The 19,749-nt window shown below is 42.6% G+C and overlaps 1 protein-coding gene across 17 annotated transcripts in view; it reads right to left on the bottom strand.

Annotated features, from left to right (window-relative positions):
- The window catches only part of SYNE1 (spectrin repeat containing nuclear envelope protein 1), a 454,201-nt gene that overhangs the window by 1,607 nt on the left and 432,845 nt on the right, over positions 1-19,749 (bottom strand). For 13 of the 17 annotated variants that reach the window (XM_089922151.1, XM_089922158.1, XM_089922157.1 and 10 more), the window contains 9 exons: positions 19,127-19,195; positions 17,179-17,318; positions 15,387-15,513; positions 14,366-14,577; positions 12,619-12,819; positions 11,205-11,333; positions 9,461-9,673; positions 8,340-8,432; positions 6,879-6,937 (listed from right to left, as the gene is read on the bottom strand). In XM_089922151.1, the coding sequence (XP_089778277.1) occupies positions 6,879-6,937; positions 8,340-8,432; positions 9,461-9,673; positions 11,205-11,333; positions 12,619-12,819; positions 14,366-14,577; positions 15,387-15,513; positions 17,179-17,318; positions 19,127-19,195 (1,243 nt within the window). The remainder of the gene's footprint in view (positions 1-6,878; positions 6,938-8,339; positions 8,433-9,460; positions 9,674-11,204; positions 11,334-12,618; positions 12,820-14,365; positions 14,578-15,386; positions 15,514-17,178; positions 17,319-19,126; positions 19,196-19,749) is intronic. The other 4 variants (XM_089922155.1, XM_089922156.1, XM_089922162.1 and 1 more) reach the window with 3 other exon arrangements.

Below are 19,749 nucleotides of genomic sequence, written 5' to 3' on the forward strand. Positions count from 1 at the left end.
ATTCCAGGCTGACCCTTCTATCCCTAGCTCTGTGAATTTGGGAAGTTCCAAGTTCCAAGTTCTCCTATCTACTTTAATTTCCGCATCTACGTTGAAACAGTGCCTTAGAGATGAACCATGAATTTCAGAATTCGTAAGGAAGACTGCCTGGGAAATGTTGAAAATGGAAGTAGGTTCTCAGTAGGGGGCACTGTTTTCTCTTTGTGAGCATCCATGAATGTTTTGCTACTAGTGGAAAAGATGAGGAAAGCAATGTTATCTACAGGAGGAATTTTGTACACATACACACACAACACTGCAGAAGCAAAAAGAATACGTGTACAAGTGGACCCACTGCCCCACACCTAGTAGGAATTCTCTAATGGTTTAATGGTAAGAACATTGAACGTGAGGCCACTGGGGAAATACGAAGGTGTGAAAACTGTACTGGTTACTCTGTACGTTTCTCTCATAAGAAAACACTATGTCTCCAGCTACGTTACTAGCCATTAATTTCTGAAGACAGATTACACTGGTATCAGGGAGGGATAAGGAGTGACACCAAAGAAAATAAATGTTAAAATAAAAAACAGACATAATCCCCATAAAAGGCAACAGAGGGACTACTCAAAACTCCTTCATTAAACTACCAAGAAATACGTGAGACGAACAGACTAGACTGGCCCCGAGAAGCCCTGAGCAGCCGCGTACCATGCTATTTCTACTGCAGCTCGAAGTGTGATGAAAAAACAAATCCCTGGCCTGAACTGGGACTGTGTTTTTCTGGTCTACAAACCTTGAACAGCTCACTTCACCTCTATGCTACAAGCTCTTCTTCAAATCCTTCAAATTAGACTAAACGGTCTTCCAACTTGCAAGTTCTGTTTATACATTTTACGTCTTCTACTGATTGGTCAGGGTGAAGAGTCTGCCAACTGGGAGGCCACCAGAGTTCAATCGCCATCTAGTGGTCAAACTGATTAACTGTCCTATGCTAAGACCAATGAGTTGTTCCCAAAGGGCTGAACAGGACAAACTGTATATTTTGTGATGATATATTAAAGCATAAAAGAAGTTATGTCACATACCTGTTAAATAGAAACTTCTCTAGTTCACCTAATTGTAAAATATTTGTGTTGAGATAAGGCCTTAGAGAGTATCTAATCCATCTTTACTTCTGTAGGTAAAGAGCTAAGGAGCGTTCACATTTGATCCTCTAACTGCTGGGCGACAAAAGCATTTGTCTTGGGTTCTCTCACTTAATTCCCACAACAGTCCTCAGCGCGCTCGTCACCTTCATTTTAGAGCCGATGTAAATGAGGTACAGAAAAGTAAGGGAACCAGTTCAAGGTTATACAGCTAGCAAGCGGCAAATTCAGATTTCAACTCTGGTATTTTAACTCCCAGAACTTGAGCTTTATAAATAGAGTAAATCGGCCCAAAATCCACCACTAAAGGAAGAGCTCTAGCCGGAACTCAGGGTTCCAGAGTCCCTGCCTACTGTGCTCTCTGTTATGTTTTGTTGTTTGGTGACATAAATGAAGGGCATCCAGGTCATATTTATGTCACACGTATCTCACATATAGAAGCAAAGAAGACAATACTTGTATCCTAAAATACTTGGAGGTGAGTGGTTTCCTCATGTCTAAAATAAAGGCCTCTAACCATAAAGCTTCATCAAGTCAGAATATGGATACGAGGGCATTTTGTTTTGAGGCAGTTGTACAATCGTGGGAAAGTAATTTAGTCTCTCTGGCCTTCAGTTTTCTCCTTTGAAAAGATGAAGATGCATTAACATCATAAAATCTTTTTGGTTCTAACAATTTATGAATTCAGCAGTTTAAGTGTCTGGAGAAGGAAGGGATAGTTACCCATGAGCTCTGGATTGAATCTTCCTTCAATACATCTTTTGCTTGACCTGAATATATGCCCTGGAAAAAAATACTCTCCACCTGTCACCTGTCTGAGTTATAACAGAAGCACAAAAGAGAGCTCCACGTTTCTTTATTATTTGGTATTTAAATAAAATAAGGGAGATTTCTGACTGACTCTTTTTCTTTAGGAGACACTTAAGGACATTAGTGATGGGCAGATTTATGCATATAATTGATAGTAACAATCTGACTGACGGAGCTGAATAGCCCCTCTTTGTCAATTATTAGCTTCTTTGAACAATAAAGCCAAAGATCAAGGGCTACACACTGACTAGTCCACTCCTGAGAAAAGCTAGAAAGGTCACCATCTTTGGAATACGGGCTCAGAGGCTGCGAAGTCTGCTGAAGGACATGGCACATTTAACAGCATCAGAGCATTCCGTATTAAAATTTAATTAGCGTGTGCTTTCTAACGTTGAAGAATGCCAACCTGGGGAGAAATAATGGGCTGAGATAGAGACAAAGGGAACACACAGTCCTTAGTGAGCTTCCATGCAGCTGACTGGTCTTGGAAATGTCCAACTGTTCTACTGAAAAAAAATGTCACCCGCTTGGGGCAATTACCAAGGTTTCAATAAGCCCAAAGTTGCTTCCGCTTAGGGTAAGCCTGTTCTAGAGTTTCTAGTACTAACAGGTTAATGATACTAAGTAAAAGGGTACTTTTACGATTTAATCTACTGACCTAAAATCACGTAAGTTTCAAGTCTTGGGAAATTTGACAAGGGGAAGAACAAAGACATCTCACTGAGCCGTCACTCATCACTTTCCAATGGCCTTATTCCACAAATAGATGCAGTAGAGATGGTGTCGATAGAGAAAACTAAATGTGTGAACTTACTTAAGGAACTTAATCAATGGAGATATTTCAGATAATCCTGTCCAGCAAAAACATGCTTATTCTCTACAAGTGAATATTTATTTTATTATCTTTCTCACTCCCCTCACTCATTCAAATTTGGGGGTTAATAATTGCCCAGGTGTTGTTTCATCTCTTTCCTAAAATACGTACAGTTGTGGGAGAAGATGGCTATAGGGGAGGGGGCCGCACATACGAACACACCACAGGAAAGAAAGTCTGGCCAAGGGTTGTGAGAAGCCTAAAGAGTGTGCACGTGGAGTGTGGCTCATCTCAAAAATTTTACATCATCAAGGAAATAAAATGAGTTAATTCTGTGCATACATCATTTATACAAATGAAAAGACACTTTCAATTCATTTTGCTACTTGTTAGCAAACACTGGCAGTAGAAGAACAGAAATTTTTTGTCAGGAAATATCAGGTTGTCTACGATCGTGTTGCCTGTTCCTGTGTGAATGGTCTTTATTCCCTGGATATGTGGTTCAGAAGACAAATTCCCAGGATCAACTTAGGATTTGCCTCTCTTTATTCCAAGATGAACATTCTGGCTGGTCCTAAGCTATCTCAGGCAACCCATGGTAGCCCAAGCCCTGGAACTGTTGTTTAAAGTACCCCACCCATTAGGAGCCCTAATGGAGGAGGAGTGGTTAACAAGCTAGGATCCAGAGTCAGAGAGACCTGGTTTCCAATTCTACATCTTCACACAGATGTAGAGAACAAACGTATGGACACCAAGGGGGGAAAGCGGTGGCGGGTCGTGGTGGTGGTGGGATGAACTGGGAGACTGGGATTGACATGTATACACTGATGTGTATAAAATGGATGACTAATAAGAACCTGCTGTATAAAAAAATAAATAAAATTGAATTTTAAAAAAATTCTACACCTTCATGCCTCTAATCCCTGGTGTCCTTGTCTGTAAAATTGGGAATGAACACGTTGGGAGGGTTAAATGAGGTAACAGATATACAACGCTTAGCATGGTGCTTAGAACACGCTAAGTGCTAAATAAATGTCAGCAACTTATCATTCTTATTTATCTGTATTATTAAAGCAAGGGTGTGATGACTCATACATAACCTTAGGGATTTTGCTGGATTCAGCCTTTCCTTCCAAGGAAATATTCCTGATTTATAGCAGTGCTTTCAAAGAGGTGATGCATTTTCTAAAGTGTCTGACTTGGTCCCGGGAAACACTGGGAATGCAGACCTCAAAATATAAAAGAAACATAGTGGAGCCTTACCCTATACCTGTCCTCAGCCTGGGTGTCCAGCCTGCCCCAGGGGCACGGCTGTTTTAGGCTGAGGTGCTTTGAGAGCTTTGAATAAATAAATCCCCAGGGTGGAGTTTGACAGAAAAGACTTAGAAAAAAAATTCCACAAGAAACTGAATGGTGTTTAGCGTTAGGCCCTGGTGTACATGCAAAAGCCCCACTGTGGGGCTTCCCTGGTGGCGCAGTGGTTGAGAGTCCGCCTGCCGATGCAGGGGACACGGGTTCGTGCCCCGATCCGGGAAGATCCCACATGCCGCGGAGCGGCTGGGCCCGCGAGCCATGGCCGCTGAGCCTGCGCGTGCGGAGCCTGTGCTCCGCAAGGGGAGAGGCCACAGCAGTGAGAGGCCCGCGTACCGCAAAAAAAAAAAATTATGGATTGTTATTATGAATGTATACTTTCAGATGTTTTTCAAATGTTTAGAATTTTAAGGAGTCTTGGGAAGCTCCTTGTAATTGATTTAGGGGATCTCTAGATTATGACATATTGCAAGTTTTTTATGACGGGAACCATACTGTATTAGTTTTGTGGGCCGAGGGCCTAAACATAGTAGGTGTTCTGTAAACACTGGCATCAATCCATATGTAGGCTTAGAATATTATGTAAGAGAACACAGAATGGCAGCTGTAGAATCAATATGAAATATACAGCAGGCAAGTAACTGATATGATTAATATTTGACTTTAAACCACAAAAATAATATAAGAACCCTCCCTTCAAACTAATACCCAGTTTCTTTCAACTCAGCCTCTTTCCTCTCAGGAAGAATATATGCCTAAAATGTTCCCACTGCAGATCGCTGGGGTCAACATTCTAAACTGTTTGTGCTTTTGCAATAACCTTTCAAGTTTGCTGGACCAGTGCAAGATCAAACGCAAGGTCATCTCAAGTTTCAATGTAAAGGAACACCGTGACAGCCTGGATTGTGAGTGAAGTTAATTCTTTCCCAGCAGACTCTCCGTGTCATTGCCCACGTGGGCGCACCCCAAACAGAGGTGCCAAGGAGTTAAGAAGTCCAAGAACGTTCAACCACAACCCGTCTGCCAAGCTGTTTGCCGAAGCTGGCCATTCAGGTGAAGATCGTTTGTATTCCAGGTCCTGTAAGCAGCAAAGTGAACATCATGCTGTGTGCTCAGAAAGATGTTAATAACCAGTGCTGGACAGAGCGGAGGTGAAAGGCGCCTTGCGGATGTCACAGTGAGAACGTGGCTGTCCGAGCTGCAAAGCCCCATTAAGAGACAATATTGAAGCAGTTGCTGCCCTGAGAAACGAGGCCTTTGACGTTTCAGAAGGCCGTGTGACTGTCTGAAAGAATCGGGGAAATCCGGGAACCGAGCTGTGGTTGTTATTGACATCGCATAATAACATAAGAGCTTTCTCCCTTCTCATCACCGTCATTTATGTCAACCACAGAATGGCTCTCTGGTGTCCTTGAAGGAACGCTATGGGGACGTGCCCCATCTCTGTTCACGGCACATCAGCAATTTGTGGTGAGCAGACGTACTACATAAAGCAGTGATCTGCCTCTAGTACACGATGTCTTTTCTTGTCGGGGGCTAAGAAAAAATCAGAGCACCTGGAGAAGCCCGTCATTATCTTCAAAAATCCCTGTGAGTTTTTCTCCATTCATGTTTCATTATTGATATTTTGTTATGGACAAAAAAAAAGCCCCACAAAATTGTCCTCAAACCAAACCAAAGGGAAAGAAAAAAAAAAAAAAGCAAAACATAGTGGAGGGAAGCTTAAAACCAGAAATCACATCAAAATCCGTTCTGCATTACTGCAGCTGAGTGGAAACCAGATGCAAAGGCCAGCCCCTTCCTCACACAGCTGGAAAGCTAAAACTATTACTCAGGGCTTGTTTACGCTTCCTCATGCCCCACCCTCCTTCCAGGAATTGGGATTCCGGCTCAGTGGTGGTAAGTTTCCAGAGGGGCAAACTATTTTAACAGTGAACTGCTCATGACTGGAGCAAGGAAGCTGCTTCCAAGGACAGTATTTCCATTTTTAGAAAGTTGTCTGGGGAAACATGAACTGATTAGTGGAAGGGCCAGGGAGCACAGACATCACACCGACAACGAAGAAGGCAAAGCACTGCTAACTGCAGAGACAGGGATTGTTGGAAGCCAGGCAGAAAGCAGAGTGGCAGCTGTGAGGCTCTCTGGAGGTCCCCGGGGGGGGGGCGGGGGCACTGACTGCTCTTGTTTCCAGAGTGAAAGAGCTCGCCAAGTGTCAGGAAGGTGAGTGACTGAGTGTGCTGGCCGGAGAGAAATTTTAGGATAAGCAGAAGAGAGAAGGGGCTTATAAATTTTAAGTAATACCAAATTAGGACTTGCCATTTTGAGAGTCCAAAACCCACAATCTGGATAAAACACAAAAATAAAATAAAAAGCTGGGGGTGTTAGTATATTTTATTCAGATGTGTGGGTTCTGGGAATGGTAAAATAATTCACTGATCTATTACCTGACTTATTGTAAAATCTAGAAATAAAGAGGATGATAAAATTCTGCCATGAATCAAATTGCGCTGTGACATCAGTGATATCGAATCTTTACGAGCACACAGAATAAAAAAACATTGGATGAAGAGTCCCAGATGGCCTAGGTACAGTTAAACAAAATTTTGATGGGGTCCAAATATTTTACGCTCTGAGATTTTCTTGTACGTCCCACTTGGAAAAGTCTCTTCCAATTTGTTAGGCAAGGGTGTGGACCTAAATGAGTAGTTTCTCAACTACCCTGAGGCAGACCAGATATAGGCCTACCTAAATTCTGGACAATTTTCATCATCCTCTTGGAGTTCTAGAACAGTGTGGAAACCAGGAGAATAAGGTACCTGCTATGTGGACTGTTGACAGAGGGTCCAGGCTGTGAGAGACTACATTTGCCTCGTGGCTGTTTGCAATGAACAGGGGTAAAGAAAGAAGAATGTTCAGTCCAGGCAAATAAAGACAAGCTACTGATGAAAATTGAACTAAAAGTTCAGCAAAGGAAATACAAATCAAATGAAATGATCAGTACCCATGAATCAAGGAAACTGGCTTTTCTTTTGTTGAAGAAGTGAAATCAATTTACATCTATATTATACATCATTGAAGAAACACGGCGGTTTGCGCATTCACACCACAATGGGTATATTTCCCTCACTTTTCACGGTAGAAACACAAATGACTCCACACTAGCCAAAGATCTCTGTATATTTACTTATAATAAATAAAAAATTCAATACGCCGTGCCATGTATTTCAAATATACCTTACATATTTTTCATCTTCTAGAACAATATTAAAATTCTTGGTAGATTAAAAATAATGGCAGTGTGAGATTATTCTGTGTAGAGCGATGAAGACCCAACAAGTTAAGTACTCAAGTTTTATTTAACTTAAACCTAAAATTTGACTCGAAAAGCCAGTATTCCTTCACATTCTTAAACTAGGATCTATAGGAAACTAGTGAATGTAGTAAAAAACAATCCTAAAAAGATAATAACATTTACCAGCATAGAACTTAAGTGTTTATAACAAGAAAAGTACAAATGAAACCAATACTTCTAAAAACTAAGGAAAATGGAATGATAATAAAAATGAATATAATCATAAAGCCAGACCAAAAAAAGTAACAAAACGGAAAACAAGCTTCTAATCACAGAGAAATCAAGGTAGAGAGGGTAGCAGGGGTCAAATTGGTCTTTTTCTCCTCATTGTGTGCCAGTGAGACAGCCCCCCGACAGGCCTGGTGGGTGAGTCACCTTGAGTTGTTGCCACTCTGGGGGCAATGCGATCGCCCCCAAACCTTCAAGACCACCTTCGGGAGTGTCTTTGCTTGAGGGTCAACAGAACCTCCATTTGTCTTATAAACTCAATGGTCTCATGAGATGCTCACAGTTTTGTCCACCTCTGGCTGAGGCACGCTTTTAAGTGGAGCCTACTTTTTTTTTGGGTGGACTGTGGCGGAGGGGGTTTGAAGGGAGGGGCCACCAAAGGGACAAGGGAGCACTGCTCTAGAGATGGCCCTGTGAGCACGAAAAATAATCTGCCTCCCTGCATACCAACCAAACGTTGAACCTGATTCTTTTGAAAAACAGAACTGCTCTTTCCATTCCTGAGTGCATGTGGGGAGGGTTTGAGGCAGGGCTGAGGAAACAGAGCTTCTCTGCGTCACTGTGTGACAACCCCACATTGTAGGGGGACTCCTGCTTTGCAAGGGGAGAGCCCGTGGACGCTGCGTGAGGTACCAAGACTGTCACGCCCCAGTGGTCCCTCCCGTGGGCCAAGTGAAAATGACCAGTGGAAAGTTACCGTTTTCTGCCTGTTTGGGCTACTTCTTCCTGATGTAGGACTCACAGATCCTGAGGTGTCCAGTTCATCAGCAGAAGACCAGGAAGACAAATCCTACGTGGGAAATAGATTCTCTTAATGATTCCATGTCCCAGAGCCACGATGGCTTTGTGATCTGCAAGTACTTCCCACCCCATCCCTATCTATCCCTCAACCCATTCCCTGGGAAAAACAGAATCAGATGACCGCAGGAAGAACAGAACCTAATACTTCTAGTGTGTTGGGCTTTCCAGGTTGTGAGTTTGGCCCTTCTGGAAAATACAGGTGGAGCTTTGTTATTACTGGGCCGCTTGGAGCTTTATTATTTCTTAATGACATGGACGGGAGAATGGGTTGAAGTGAAGGGGGTAAAGGAATCTGCCTTACAGCTGCAGGGTGCTCAGGCGGGAGAGAAACCAAATCATTTGAGTTAGAAACAAAAGATTGTCAGTCACCCAGGAGCCTGCCTTTTAGCATCAGAGAAACTGTATTGTTGCTGGCACCGCTGTTATTGTGAGTAGGTGGTTCTTTTGCCTGCAACATGTTTGTGTGTTCATAACAGGATTTCACAATTGAATGTTTGAAATCTTACCTGCAAATGCATTTCTTAAAACCAACAATATTACCACGATACAGTAAATTTAAAAATAAATAACAGATAAACAAATAAATAGATAAACAAATAAAAGTGAACATTGAACATTTTGTATGATTTAACCGCCAGCTAAGGAGACTTCATACCTTCTAAGGTTTGAATATGAAACTCATGTGCAACAACTGGTTGTGACCTACTCTCGCAGTGTTACTGAAAGCACATGAATTCTTAAACTGGGTAAAATAAAATGCCACAGTAGTGGTGGTAATAGTGTTAGCAGTAACAATTACAGGAGGTTTTCTGGATGTAACAGAATCAAAAGTAGTGTCCTATTATAAAAGTTTTTGAGTTACTTTTTAATTTTGAGCCAGACTTATAAGAGCAGTGATTGAGAGGCGACACTCTAGTCTCACAAGTACTACATTCAGAGTCTCTAAAATGGATAAAGATGATGCTTGTTTGGTCTCCTGTAGGACATGCTACACAATGGCGTCTGTTGAGAGCTTACCTGCTGACTGCTTGACATGTCTAATAACTTCTCCAGCTCCTTGATGTGACGACTGACCTCCTTCAGGAGAAGTCTGAGCCGATTTCCAATCACATGCACTTTTTCTTTGGCTTCTAAACAGTCTGTGCCTTCAGCGTTCACCAATAGTTGGCGAGACATGTCTTGCAGCGAGGCCACTTTGAGCTGGGATTCCAAGAGCTCCTGCCTTATTTGCTACGAATATCATAAGAAATATTTTTCTAAGAATTTTCAATAATTCGAGAAAGTTCCAAAGGTGCACAATGACATCACTTTAACTTAGTGGACAATCAGACCTGGGCATCAGAATGCCGTGCTCACTCAAGGACGGATACAGCAGCCCATGACATTTGGGAATCAGGGACCTCCGTTCTAAGCCTGCCTCTGCCAGAATGTATCCTATAAGACCCCTGAATCTTTCTGACCTCAGTTTTCTCATTTGGTAAAATGATGACATTAATTCCTGCCGGGTCCACAGTAAGTATTACTGGAAGGTTCAAACTGGTGAATGTATGTTGAAGTATTTAAAATATAAAGTGTTACGCAAATGAGACATAAGCTATTCTTTTAAAAAGAGAAGTAAAACATTAACATATAAATATAGAAAAACTCAAGTATGTGGAGGTATACTCAGATATCTATTCAAGATTTTTAAAAAGATATATGGGTGATTCATCACTCACAACTTAAGGTCTGAGGTCAAAAGTCTAGTAAAAATTCAGCTGCATAGCTATTTCCTCCTGGTTTCTAAGACCTTTATGATACTAAACTAAAAGCTGACAATTCTGTTAGGTTTGTGCGAGTGCTAAATGTTAAGAAACAGCATTTTAAAAATACAGAAAGTGACAAAATGCAAATCATTTTCTCCTAATGGAACTCAAATATGCTTCTGTATCTTCTATAAAATCACTTAAGTACACTGTACATTATATTGTCCAAAGTTCTTTTTATAAGAATCTATACAGAAATCCTGTAAATTTCCTTTTGAATTTAATACTAGAAAAAGTTTCTTGCTCCTTGAGAATTGGTTGGTTTCCTTTTTGTCAGGTAATAAAAATCATTTAACTTATCATGTTTCCCTTGTTGTCTTAGCTTTCAGAAAACTTGGTGCTCAGGTTAGTGTTGAATCCGTGTACTTAATTCTTCTTAAGAAGTCTTAGCGGTCTCTATTCTAATTCCTTTAATTATCAGCTACCCAATATATTCTTGGGATGTAGATTCAACACATACAGTTTAAATTAAAAACAAATGTAGGGCTTCCCTGGTGGCGCAGTGGTTAAGAGTACGCTTGCCGATGCAGGGGACACGGGTTCGTGGCCCGATCCGGGAAGATCCCACATGCCGCGGAGCGGCTGGGCCCGTGAGCCGTGGCCGCTGAGCCTGCGCGTCCGGAGCCTGTGCTCCGCAACGGGAGAGGCCACAACAGTGAGAGGCCCGCGTACCGCAGAAAAACAAACAACAAACAAAAACAAATGTAATCTGCCAAAGAGCTGCCTTGATAAAAACAAGCTAATTAAGATGAAGCCCATCTGAGATTTTTAGATGAGCAAATGGCTTTAGAACCAGATTCTAAAGCTAATAGATATCATCTTCTATGTACATGTTTGCTTCACAGAGATGGGAAATCATGAGGGGTAAAGAAAGACTAAGAGGTTATAACGTAAAAATTAAATAAGTAGTACCAACTATAACATAACCAGATGCTGTCCAAGTCCACACATCTTACCGCAAGCTGTTTGAGATGGTCCTGAAGTATCTCCGCATCAAGGTTAGAATCAACCGGCACAATTTCATTTTTCCTTCTGTCAATGTTCTCAAGCATGAGAAGCAAACCATGACTCATTTCATGGAAATCCTAAAAAAACGCGGGAGCATAAAATCATTTTGAATGAGATATTTTTCTTTCCCTCATAGCTTAAATATCCATGCTTTACAATTCCTACCGTTGGTTTTGAGATCTTATACACAACTCCTTTCTAAGGAAGGCACTAGAGCTGTCATAATTATCTGAGTTCATGCTCTTACCAAAAGCATCTAATTTATTACTCGAGGGAAAAACTAGACATAAGGAAAATTGGCATCAAAATGCTTAATTTCTAGGGCTATAATACTATGTAGAGGGAAGCAGCTCTGCTCCTTTATCTTCCTCCTGTATTCAAATCTTCCCATCTTTGAAGGCCTAAATTCAATCCCATCTCTCCACGCGTCCATGTGTTCATTTATTCAAGGTATAGTTACAGAAGATCTCCAACGTGGGAGGTGCTGTACTGGGAGGCAGTGCAGGGGTGAAACCACAGCTTGGGTACCTGCTTTCAAGGAGCTATTATTACTCCTGGGGCACCTATAATCCTGGGAAAGGGGCTTCCCATCCTGCTCAGATTATAACCCAAACTCCTGGCCAGGACCCACCAAGCCCTGCATGATCTGCTTCCTGACCACCTCCCAGATGTTTCTCATCCCTTCCTTCCTCTCTGCCTACTCTCTGATCACACTGGCCTTTCTTCTGTCTTTGAAGACACTAAGCCCTTTCCTGCTTCTGGGACTTGCCATCTGCTTGACCTCCTTCATGGCAACATCTTTCCAAGAATCAGCTCAAACATCCATAGAACTTCCCCAATCACCTTCGCAAAGTGCCTTTTTCTGTTACTCTTATCATCAACATCTGTGAGTAGCTTGGTTAAACATTTATTTGCATTTTTATTGTCTGTCTTCCCCAACAAAAGCAGAGGCTGGGCTGTATCCTGCCTGCCTAGTGCAGTATCTGTAAACACCTGGCAAATAATTGTGGTCTGAATGGATGAGTAAATATTTGTAATGCTCACTTGGATGTCCAAGAAATGTCTTTCTATGTGCTCAGGAAATACTGAATAAAGAATGAGTTGAAGGAGGAATGGTGAGGCTGAGATAAACGTGTGGGAATAGTCTCTTGTTAGCTGTAAAGAAGTAGGGTCTTTGAACTCCTGGTCACATGTACAAATTCTCCAGTAAAATGAAAACTTTGGGCACAAAGTTATCTCACTCAAATACTGACTTTGGAGAGTAACTGCATCCCCCTAGTGATCTTGATAAATCAAGTCACAGACTCAGCTACACTGGAAATGTTTGACTTCAGAGCATGGCCGGCCCAAAGCCCCACAGACCTGACACTGCATCAGTGCATCCTGGAGAAGGCCCCGCCATTCCTCCAGCAGGGAGCACACGCGGTCCCAGCGGCCATTCATCTGGGACAAGCGGCCCTGCAGGTCCTGGCTCTCCTCACTGCCAGGCTGAGTGAACTCGGAGCTGCAAAGATTGATGGAGAGGATGATGGCCTTGTGGTGGTCCACAGCTTTCTGGAGCTCCTGCAAAGAGAAAGGAGAACAATCAAACAAGGAAAATAAAAATACTAAAGAAAAATAGTCCAAGACCTTTGGACATGCTTCACCCAAATTAAAAGATCCATTCATTAACGCTGGCCTTAGCAGGATGGCTGGATGATACAGTGGGTGCACAGCATTGGGAACCACACTGTAGTTAAAAGAGATGGATCAGATGTATACTTGACGATGCGAATGAATCTTCAGAAAATATGGTATAAAGTGAAAGAGAAACAGATTTATATGGGTGACAAAACAGCATTTATGTAACTTAAAATACATGTGCACACACAAATCCACATTTTTCATGAATATATATGCAAAAAGAATATGTGTTAAAATTTCAGAAATGTTGCCATGGGTTTGAGGAATGGGGATTAAGAAACAGTGGGGGAGGGCTTCCTTGGTGGCGCAGTGGTTGAGAGTCCGCCTGCCGATGCAGGGGATGCGGGTTTGTGCCGCGGTCCGGGAAGATCCCACATGCCGCGGAGCGGCTGGGCCCGTAAGCCATGGCCGCTGAGCCTGCGCGTCTGGAGCCTGTGCTCCGCAACAGGAGAGGCCACAACAGTGAGAGGCCCGCGTATGGCAAAAAAAAAAAAGAAGTTTGAGCATCTGTGGGGAAGACTCATTTCACTGTTTGAAAATTTAAAACAAAACAACTAAAACAAGCCAGAAATACAGCACCCCAAAAGAAACAGCATACAGAGAAACCAGGGAGAAACAAAGGCAGTTAATCCTTGAGCCTGGAGGGCCCGGTAGCCCTCCTCTTCTGAGGAAGAGCACAGCTTGACGCTCTCCAAACAAAAAGGCAGGACCAAGAGACCTATTAAGAAGAAACTGAGCTCTCCGTCCACAGTATGTACACAAAAGTCTCCACATATCAATGCATTTCAATAGCTGGGCTGAGAAGGATTTTTAAGATCTAGAGAGGGAGTTAAAAGAGGTTATCTTGTGCACTACACCCATCCAGGTCAAAATCAAATGTAAACGTCAGGTGTTTTACTGCGATTACTCCACGGGTTTTGTTTGCTTGGATTCATTTCACCGAAAATTGCTTCTGCCACTATCATAATCCATTTCAGAAGTTCTGCTGATTCCAGAATGTCAAGTGGCTTCCTTAGGTCTCCATAAACTCACACGTATACGATCTGGGAGGGGACTCCTCTCCAGCTCTAAATATAGACTTGTAGGACCCTGGACATAGCTGTATTTCCTTTAAAAGAGGTTAATTAGGTCCCAGAGGTACCTGGATGTTTCATGAAACTTTAATTGGTCATTTCTTAGCTACCAGTTCATTAAATCACGATTATTTTCATGGGGCTGGTTCTGCAACGCAGTCCAGCTCTCAACCCTTCCAAGCCTTCCTATAAACACTCTGATCTGGGATGGCTGGGGAAGTGTCCAGTTGTGCTGACCATTCCCCCGCTGCTGTGTGACTGCACAACAGGCCAGGGCTAGTGGTTTCATCTGACCGGGCACGCCACGTGGCAGCGTTCTGGCCTGCGCGGCGGGAAAGGCCAAGGGTAGCTACCTTGAGTTTTTTGATCTGAAGCGCGATGGGCTGGATATCAGTGCTGCGCTGCCGCCGCTGCAGCTGCTCCAGGTCGTCCTCCGTCTCCTGCAGCCAGGTCAGAACGCGGCCCAGGTCCGAGTGAAACCGCTGCCGCCTCTGGGGATTCTGTTTCATCCTCAGCTCCTTGCTCAGGGCCTGCGCCTGGAGGAGCTCCCAGCGGTCAATCACACCTGGCAAGACAGCACACGCACAGGATAGCGAGGGATCATCCTCCATGGAGAACGTTTAGGAAATGTTTGAAACCTACATGGGTGGCTAACTTTAAAACAGCAACAGAAAGAAAGTAATGCCTCTGGGCATTTCTGTTGCCGTCAGCTGTAAATAACAGTATGGTGGGGCTTCCCTGGTGGCGCAGTGGTTGAGAGTCCGCCTGCCGATGCAGGGGACGCGGGTTCGTGCCCCGGTCCGGGAAGATCCCACGTGCTGCGGAGCGGCTGGGCCCGTGAGCCGTGGCCGCTGGGCCTGTGCGTCCGGAGCCTGTGCTCCGCAACGGGAGAGGCCACAACAGTGAGAGGCCCGCGTACCGCAAAAAAACCCCAAAAAAACAAACAAAAAGAACAGTATGGTGGCTGTGTTTTTTCTATCTGCATTTTTAATGATAATGGAGAAAAGATATTAACTACATAAGATTTAACATTGTAAGGAGCTTTAAGAAGTAATAAACATGAAAGTGGGTGAAGATAACATTCAACTCTTGGTTTCCTTCTGCAGGAAAGCTCTGAGAGTGTACAGAGCACACACAGAAGATTCCTGACTAGTGATTAGAGACGGTGCCTTAAAATACATGGGACATGGGAAAGAAACCACTGTGATTATTTTCACCTCCCCCTCTGTCCCCAGAGATCATTGTAACATGGAGGAAAGTTCTCAGGATAGACCAGTGCAGAATGAGGTCAGTGGCACGGTGGAACTCGGGGGCAACGAGGTGCTTCGAGATCTTCTGTTTCACTCTGTCTTGAATTGAGCACAATCCACTCACCAGCTGTTTGGGTTTCGGTGCTGTTCAGGTTAACAAAGCCTGGAAAATGCTCCTCTTCCTCTGTCAGTTTGTGTTCCAGTCTTTTCACTGAGTCTATACTGCCGCTGCATTCACCCAGCAGTTTCATCTGTTTAGATACAGAAAAGAGGTCCCCCGTCACAAAATACTCAAATTGTCAGGAGTGCAAGAACTCCTGGAGAAAATATCTTTGGAGTTCCTCAAAAAGGGCAGTAGCTGTGCGCTACTTCTCTATAAAGAGTAAGCCGCTCTGCTGAAAACAAAAAAGTCAAGTTCAAAAACATGCTTCTTAAACATGTGACACATTCATGTTTACATAAAGCAATGCCTTGAAGATATACTTGGCACACGTGGTTTTGCATAAGTCTCCAAAATTTCTTTTAAAATTTATGAATCAAAACAGACTAAACCGATCTGGGATTTAACACTCAGAGCCCCCAGCTGGCAATACAATATATAGTTTTTGGCAAGCTGCTCCCTTTTTCTTCAACTGAAGGGCGGGAAGAGTAATATTACCACAAATCTCAAGGGGACATTTATTTGTATTAAAATACTTAAAAGAATAAAACAGTATTAAAGCCAGCTGTTTCATGAGAAAATTTAAGCAATGGTTAATAGATACTAAGGGAATAAATTCTAACATCAGAAGAAAAGCTTCCAACTCCGTGTTTAATATCACGCACAGTATTCAAAGACTAAAAGAACAAATCATTTCAAGACACTCCTGCTATACTGATCAGAACGTTTTCTTTCAAAGCCTTTAACAAATTACATTGCTATTAAGTTCCTTGATTGCTTTTGATTGGTGTTAAGTATAACCTCAGTGATGTCAGCATGCTCATTGCGAAATTATATTTTTAAAAAAGAGGTTTCACTATGATAGAAGTCAGTAAAATAGGCCAAACTGGACAGGAAGTAAGCTCATGATTAATTAGTCTTCTGTGATTGTGAGGATATTAACGTTAGCGGATATAACTAGAATGGTTCTCTCTCCTGGTTTCAAAAAAGCAGTACGTGGGTGTTGTCATTAGGCTTAAGGAAATTAATTTTTCTTTCCTTTTACAAAGCGGTCTTTTGGGTATGAGAAGAAATGATATGAGGCATAGAAGAGATTTACTTTCAAATCCTCTTGCATAAGTATGTGTAGGGAAACAGGTAATTCTCTGAGAAAAGTTATTCGGTCAGTAACCTAAGCAGAGCAAATGAAGTTATTACTTTACAAAAACCTTCGACAATGGAACTGGTAATACACACAATCTCTTGCCATCTTTTCCCCAAATCTCTCTTGTTAGTCAGAACCGTTTTCTCCAGAATGAACATACAAATAACAGAGCATTAAAAAAGTCCCAAGATCATCAAGTGAATCAAGACACCTAGGAAGAGAACTAAAACAATTCCGTGTTAGTAATCTACCAGCTAAAATCTGCTGCTTCAAGGATATCCTTGGTCAGAAAATCACTAGCTGAATTTGGAAAAATGCTGAATCCCTTTCCAGAGCCAAAGCGTTTTGTCGCTTTCAATTAAATGGATTTCACTCAGCTCTCCGTGTAAAGGACCAGGCTGGTCATTAGGGTGGATCAGTGGGTCTGAGCACAGACCAGTTTTGCTCAAAAGGTAATCGACTAACAGGGCTTTGTTTTGCACACACATGAGTTCAAGGGCAGCTTGGTACACGGAGAGCCGACACAACCCTCGTGCCACAGATGGACTGTTCTTTGTCATACGATTGTGATTACCAGGTATGTGTCAGGATCACGAGGGTCCGGATACTCACATAGCCTCTGTAGCTGGAGTCTAGCTCTGGTCCTGCGGGAGTTTTGCTGTGGATAATCTCCATTTGCTGCATCTGAAAGTGGCTGTCATCCAGGGCTTTGCCCAGTTGTTGGATCTGTGACTCCAAGGTGCTAGGATCCCCTGCAGTGTCGACCATAAGAATCTTTACAAGCTTGGCATTCAAGGAGACGGTTAAGAAATTCTACAGCTAAGGCAGTAGAGAGATGGTACGTGTGTGGGTAATCATAAAGCACATTTAGTACCGACATGCTGGTGGGTTAGGAGTTCGAATTACCAGACCAATGAATGTGCTTGACCAAGAGTCCAAGCAGACTGGGTGTTGCAAAAGGGGCCTGTGGGGGGTTCTAACAGCCCGTGCTTCTGCTCCCTCTTCTGGCTCATCCCCTGAAAACTGCGTGTTGTTAGCTTTCTAAAGACCTCAGGTGGTGGCTTCTGCTCCCCAGTAACTAGGAGGCAGTTACATCTCAGGCTCCCTCTGCAGTCACTTATCAAACAGAAAAAGACACACCCTCTAATTTTCCTTTCTGCATCTCAGTAGAAGAGAGTGCCTCTTAAGTCCCAGGTGGCTGCATCATGCACTTAAGGTGGGACTTCAAGGGAACCAAGAAAAGACTAGCTCAGGATGGGTATGTGTGGAGGTACCAAACTAGCAACGGCTTGCTTTTGTATGGGAAATCTCTGTACCTCCCTCTCAAATTTGTTCTAAAACTTAAACTGCTTTTAAGAAATAAAATTATGCAAAATAAAAAAAGATTAATAATGAAAAAACAATCAGGAGAAAGCTAAGATTTTACCATTTCCATCCAGGCATGCTCCCACTCACAGCTTAGAACTTCTAGCTCATCTCCTTTGAGAGATGCGACAGCCTTTTGCAAAATTATTGTGTGTGTGTGTGTATTACAGTCTTTGAATTCAACAAGAGCATTGATCATCAGAGTGAAGCTAGCACAGGGTGAAAGCAGAATAAATATTAGTAAGCTTTATTAATTCTTTTTTGGAAAAAAGACCTTCTAAATACACCTGGAAGAGGTTTCTCACTGGGAATCACTCAGGCAGTAACCATTTCAGTAATGCTACCTTACTTCCTGTCCTTTGCTTTTCTGCAAAAACCAAAGTGTAAACTAATAAACTCACAATTCAATATCCTATCACTGTGGTCAAACCCTATTCTCTCCAATGTCCTCCAAATTACTGACCCTGAGCTACAGTTTGTCTAGAGCAACATTAAGCAAAACGAGTTCCATTTTCCTTTCTTTAAGCCTTCTTGTTTCAGGAATAGTTCTGTCCTTAAAGGAAAATCTAATTCTTTTTTTTTTGTTGAAAATCTAAGTCTTAAGATACTGTGGAACACATTCTCATGTCAAATTGCTTTATGGGGTAGTAAGACTTATTAAACTAAAAGTATAATTTTTTAGAGCTGAATATCTGATTTCACCCCTTGTCTCATATGGGACCCCTGAGATCAGGAGGATGAATGGTGGGCCTGAGGTAACACATATAGGCTGGTGGACTTGGGACCAGATCTTTGAGCCCTGATTCCTCAGCCAGAGGTGGGTCTGCAAGCCCTCCTCGAAGTCACGCAGCCAGACCTGCTACAACCAAGCAGGGCACTAAAGCACCAGCGCTAAGACTAGTGTTTCCATCTCCTATTTTCTGCCATTAATGGGCATCATGGGTTACACTTACTCAGAGTGATTACCATTTAGCAAGCTGAGCGGTTGCTTTATTGCACTTGATTATTGGAATGTTATTCTTGGTGTCGATCAACCAAATGTTTTGGTTTTCCTTTCTGAGACAGCAGTCAGAGAGGAAGTTCTGCCTTAACATGCTTTTGCACAGAGCTGTGAGAGGTACAGTAGATGTGCTGGGAGAGAAGGAGGCTTGTTACAGGTGAGGGACAGAGGTGCACTTTAGCTTTTGGTGCCTACCAGAGGGATTTCTGATTGCACTTTCTGTGAGTTTAACATAGGCCTCGGGACTTTCGGGGATCGTTACATCTGCAAAAAGAGCACACAGTCTAAGTTGACAGCTAAGGTCTGGAAACCTTGATTCGCTGATGGCAAGAAAATAACTTTCTTAGGGAAAAAAAGGAAGTTAGTCATCCTTGGCAGATAACTCTTGAGCATACAGAGAAGTCTGAGTACGATCACCAAAGGGTTCCTGAAATAAATCATAATGAGGGCTCACGTTGATTATTTTATGAGCCAGGTTCTGTTCTAAGTACTCATTTATCCTCACAGAAACCCTACAGGGTGCACGGAAGTGCTATTCTCATTTTATTGATGAGAAAACTGAGGTTCAGGGGAATGAAGTTACTCATCCAAGTTTCAACAGCTAGTAGTGACATAACTGGGATTTCAACTAAGACAGTCAGGCTCTGGAGCAGCGCTGTCCAATAGAAATAACATGAGCCACGTATATTATTTTAAAGAGTCTAAGGGCCACAATGAAAAAGTAACGAGAAAGGGATGAAAATAATTTTAATACTTAATTTTACTAAACCTATATACCCTAATTCTAACATGTAATCAACATAAATAGTATTATGCAT

This window comes from Delphinapterus leucas, chromosome 12 (genome assembly GCF_059928025.1).
Source record: "Delphinapterus leucas isolate spDelLeu-1000000601 "Yukka" chromosome 12, BTC_Dleu_Yukka2, whole genome shotgun sequence".
In the NCBI taxonomy this organism is placed as follows: domain Eukaryota; kingdom Metazoa; phylum Chordata; class Mammalia; order Artiodactyla; family Monodontidae; genus Delphinapterus; species Delphinapterus leucas.